The sequence below is a fragment of the Tyto alba genome, unplaced genomic scaffold (genome assembly GCF_018691265.1).
Source record: "Tyto alba isolate M040663 unplaced genomic scaffold, T.alba_DEE_v4.0 Super-Scaffold_14, whole genome shotgun sequence".
NCBI lineage: Eukaryota > Metazoa > Chordata > Aves > Strigiformes > Tytonidae > Tyto > Tyto alba.
Window position 1 is genome coordinate 60,228,377 of NW_024881276.1, and position 4,738 is coordinate 60,233,114.

A 4,738-nucleotide genomic window follows, 5' to 3' on the forward strand; every position below is an offset into this window, starting at 1 on the left:
ATTCCCAGGCTTCTCACGCGCGTCAAGGCCGCCGGCCTGCGACGGTTCCTAGCGGCGGCTCCCACCGCCGCCACCGGGTTCCTAGCGGGGGCTTCCCCGGCCGCCACCGCCGCAGTCCCGGCGCGGCGGCCCGCGGGTGCCCCCCTCTCCGGCCGAGCCGCGCTCCCCGGGCGGCTCCCGGCCGGTCCCCGACGGCGAAGGGCCGGGGAGGCCGGGCCCGGGCCGCGTGCGGCACCGCCCGGCGCCACCACAGCCCCCTCCGTCCCCATGGCAACACCCTTCCCCTCGGCCGCGGCGCGGAGGCCCGGTGCCATGTTGGGGGCGGTGGCCGCGGCTCCGCCATGTTGGGGGCGGTGGCCGCGGCTCCGCCATGTTGGGGGCGGTGGCCGCGGCTCCGCCATGTTGGGGGCGGTCCCGCTGCCTGGCGGCGGCGGCGCCGCTGCCATGTCGGTGGCTCCCGGTTGCCGGGGCGGCGGCGCGGTGCAGGTGCTGCCGGGGCTCTACGTGGGCGGCGCTGAGTCGTGCTCGTCCCCGGAGTCGCTGGCGGCGCTGGGGGTGGTGGCGGTGCTGACGGTGGACGCGGAGGAGCCGCCGGCGGTGCCGGGGCTGCGGGCCATGCACGTCCGGGCGCGGGACGAGCCCGGCGCCGACCTGCTGAGCCGCCTGGATGACTGCGCTGCCTTCATCGGCGCCGCGCGGGCGGGCGGCGGCGCCGCCCTCGTCCGCTGGTGAGGGCCGGGGCGGCGGGAGCGGGCGACCACCTTGCCCCCCCCCGGGCCGCGCTCCTCACGGCCGGCCTGTCCCGTCCCGTCCTTGCAGCCATGCCGGGGTGAGCCGCAGCGTGGCCGTGGTGACCGCCTACCTCATGAAGACAGAGGGACTCGGCTGGGAGGAGGCCTACGCCGCCATCAGGGCCACCAAATCCGACGCTGAGTGGGTCCCCCGCCCGCCGTCCCCCGCTCCCCGCCCGCCCGGCGCTCCCTCACCCCACCTCTCTTCTCACCCCCGCCGCAGGGTGAACCCGGGTTTCCAGGAGCAGCTGAAGCTCTACGAGGCCATGGGCTGCGCCGTGGACAGCAGCAGCGCCCTGTACAGGCGGTACCGGCTGCAGATGCTGACGGAGAGGTGCCCCGGTGAGTGGCGGGGGGGGCGGCGGGGCTGCCGGCCCGGGCTGCGGGGCCGAGCTGGGCCCTGGGGGGCATCGGCCCTGAGCCGGGACGGGGGCTTGGAGGGAGGCGGGGGGGCAGCCTCACAAGGAGGGTGGGGCCGGTCTGTCCTGAAGTGAACACAGAAAAGCCACCTCGGAGGTGGTTGGCTTCGAGTACTGCCCTCAAAGCAGCCGAGCCTTGAGTTGGCTGGGCAAACATTCACACTGTACGGGCCCTAATGAATTCCAGCTCGTCGGGGGGGGGGGGGGGGGGGAAGCGTGTTTGAGAGATGCCTGAGAAATAAGATCCATAAGGAACTGTTGTCTTTAGTAAAATGCAGAAATGGTAAAGGTCAATTTGATTTGTTTCCTGATTTTTATGTACTTGCCTAAGCAAACTTAACATCCTCCTAAAAGAAAGCAACAAAATGAAAAATAAAAGTAAATGCAAAACTGATATAAAGTTGAAATCAGGGTATGAAGTAGACTTTCATACTTTAATTTGCCAAATAGTGACTCTAGTAGATATGTGTGCATATGTCTAATTTTATAATAAAATAATAATCTGTAGCTTTTTTGCAAGAACCTAGTGTTTCATATTCAGCATGACAATGCTCTCTTCCTTTATCTCTCATTCTCCTTAGCAGATCCCATTCATAAGCTGACTTTCTGTATCATGTGCATTAAAAGATCGGCGGAACTATTCTAACTCCTCCTCTGCATTTACTTTCTGTTTAAATAAGAACCTAAAGCCAAGCGCAACTATTTCACTATTGTTAAGGCCAAAGTCTAGATCCCAGTTTTTGCATTTAAACAAATCCCAGTCTTCGGTGTGGTGGGATGGGGCTCTTTCAGTTTTAGCTTATCTAATGGAATTGGTGAGTGTACAAATGAATGGAAAGAAGGTGGATTCTGCATGCTGGGACTGGGGCAGAGGCACGGGTGTTGTCTTGTCCCATGGATATGTAGCATTGATCTGATATGCATTGATCTGATTGACAACTCAGTACTGACCCCTCTGTAGAACTTCAAGACTTGCCCCAAGAAGTCTTTGCTATTGATCCAACCAATATATGTCAAGCTCCAAACACAGAGGTTATCTACAGATGCAGGAAATGCAGGTACTGAACCTTCTATATTTCTTCATAAAATGTCACTTTGAAATTGGCTGAAGAGAAAAATAGCCCACATAAGTAAATGGGCATGTCATTATTGTCAGGACAGGGATGAGCTCTTGCCCAAGTTTCCGTACCTTGCGTGCCACAAAAAATCAGACAAATCAAAGTATCTTACAAAATATATACCTTTTTGTTCTTTGGAGTTTTACAGCATTTGTGCTGCCTAACCTGCCACGTGCTAAAGGCAGGTGTAATTCCACTTGGCTCTGTGAAGTTGCTTGCTCTTGAAAACATAACTTCTAGTTTGTTTTTGACAATTGGTTTCTCCAAAAGAAAGTCCTGGTAGATTTGGGGGTTTACTGCATTTTACCTACCTTTTATGGATTGCTTAAAGTGAAATTGAGTAACTCTGCTATTTCCCAAGTGTAGGTTTCTTCAGATATATGAATGTGGATTTAAATGCTTAATAGGCAGGAATTGTTTAAAAATAGATCTACGTAAAAGAAAGCATACGGCTGTGGGGCAGAGCTAGACAAATCACTAGATTTGTTAAGAAGCAACCCTGAACAGAGTTAGGGCCAGCTAACCTTCTAGACTAAACAAGCAAACAAATAAATAAAATAGGATCCGTAATCCTGATTAATTATTTACTGTCAAGAGGTCCATGTCCCTGTTTTCTATTGTCTGTAGGTTTCCCCAGTAAAAAACCCCACTGTTTCACTTCTTTTCTCCCCCTGCGTGGCGGAGGGCAGGCGTGCTCTGTTCCGCAGTTCCAGTATTTTGTCCCACCTGGAAGGAAGCGGGCCGGCAGCCTTTGCCCACAAGAGGATGACAGACTCTGCTCAGCTTTGTGGCGATAGCCGGGAAAAGTGCACCTCTTACTTCACCGAGCCCGTGCAGTGGATGGAGCCAGCATTGCTCGGCGTAATGGAAGGACAGGTGAAGGGGAGAGCACATGCTTTACTTTTTGGATGCTTTTTTTTTTTTTTTTTTTTGGCAAAGGCAGAACAAACTGTTTCTGTTCCCTGATGCAAAAGCCCCCACACAAGAACCTAGGTCTCTCAGCGTTTCTAGCCTGAATTTTGCAGCTTATGAACAAATTCTTAAATACCCTTTTGTAAGGAAAGGAACTGGTGATCTTCTTGGACTGAGAATGTTAGCCAGGCTGTTGGGAGGTGTTTATTGGCTGTTTGGTTTTAGTAGGAGAAAAGAGGTTGTGCGACTTAGAAAAGTTGTGGTCTCAGGCTGACCGAGGCTTTCTGGTGACTGGCAAAACTGTCCTGGAACCGCACTGGGTCCAAGCAGCTGCATTTCCACTCCCTCTCCTCTGCCAGCACAGCTGCCTGCTAGACCTCTGGGATAAACAGCCATGCCAATTTAGCTTTTTTGCCCGTTTTTCAGCCCTTTTACATTCTGTAAAGCATTACAAGGGAAGGAGCTGGCTTAGTGCCAGTTGCCACAACTCAACATACCCTAGAAGTACCTTATAAAATAGGCCCACACCTGCGTGCACCTTTGAGCGGGTCACATGTTTTTCTTGCAGCTTCTGTGTCCCAAATGCACATCGAAGCTGGGCTCCTTCAGCTGGCGGGGTGAGCAGTGTTCCTGTGGCCGCTGGGTGACGCCGGCCTTCCAGATCCACAAAAGCCGAGTGGATGAAGCGAGGACACTGCCAGTCAGTAACTTCCAAACTGCCAAAACCTGAATCTGTAGCTTCCCTTGATGGATTTCTTAACCTCCAGAGAACTGCTGGCCAGGCTGTGGCTGCCAGGGGCGAGCTTGTGACTTCCACCCCTTTGTAATGCAGTGGAATTACTTGAACATCTGCTCTATTCAAGCTTCCTGTATTGCTAATATATATATAAAATAGCAAAACACTCCCTTCAAAGATGTGTTACACAGTGGTAAATACATACAAAAATGCCTGAACGTGATGTTTTTAGTATATTCTCACTTCATCTGTTGCTATTTACAGAAGGTATCAAGTCCTTACTTACAAGGAATGCAAATATGTTACTTCCAGGCCGTGGCCAGTAGCTCTGCTTATCTTCTGATTCAGAAGTTTCAATCAGTTTGTCTGAAACACACAGCTGAGATTTTAGCATGTATATTCCACAACATGAGGTACACGGCAGGGAAGTACTTTAAGGCTTAGCAAAGTGCCGTACAATGGTACAATTACAATTGTTTTAGCATGCATAACAGCGACAAGCAGTGAAATGCAAGTTTACAGTTACAGTTTTATTGTAATAAAAGTAGTCCTAAAAATATCTACATTATAACTCTCTCCTGTAATGGCTGAGGAGATGATGGATGCTGTACTGGACCAGGAGAGCTAAAGTAAAGTGTCCCTGCCAAATTCTTGCTTACAGGTTTAAAGAAATCCCTCAGATGATGAAGTAGGATTTTAAGCAAGCTGTGAGCTTTCCCGATGGCATGCTGTGTGCACCACTGTGGCACTGATTTGGTTTGA

General features: G+C 52.3%; 1 protein-coding gene across 2 annotated transcripts; it reads left to right on the plus strand.

Annotated features, from left to right (window-relative positions):
• The first annotated feature begins 375 nt into the window (after positions 1–375).
• Positions 376–4,199, plus strand: DUSP12 (dual specificity phosphatase 12). Of its 2 annotated transcripts, XM_042788209.1 has the most exons (6): positions 380–728; positions 820–933; positions 1,015–1,133; positions 2,172–2,268; positions 3,018–3,204; positions 3,809–4,199. In XM_042788209.1, the coding sequence occupies exons 1-6, from the start codon at positions 400–402 to the stop codon at positions 3,968–3,970; spliced, it is 1,008 nt and encodes a 335-aa protein (XP_042644143.1). In that variant the 5' UTR covers positions 380–399; the 3' UTR covers positions 3,971–4,199. The 2 variants fall into 2 exon arrangements, with proteins under 2 accessions (XP_042644142.1, XP_042644143.1); XM_042788208.1 differs by having other exon boundaries at positions 376–728; positions 820–1,133.
• The last annotated feature ends 539 nt before the right edge of the window (positions 4,200–4,738 follow it).

Excerpts from the sequence above, each read along its gene's own strand:
- DUSP12 (XM_042788208.1), top strand. The coding sequence starts at position 400 with ATGTTGGGGGCGGTCCCGCTGCCTGGCGGCGGCGGCGCCGCTGCCATG. Across the intron at positions 729-819 it reads GGCGCCGCCCTCGTCCGCTG|CCATGCCGGGGTGAGCCGCA; the intron begins GTGAGGGCCGGG and ends CCGTCCTTGCAG. Across the intron at positions 2,269-3,017 it reads TACAGATGCAGGAAATGCAG|GCGTGCTCTGTTCCGCAGTT; the intron begins GTACTGAACCTT and ends GGCGGAGGGCAG.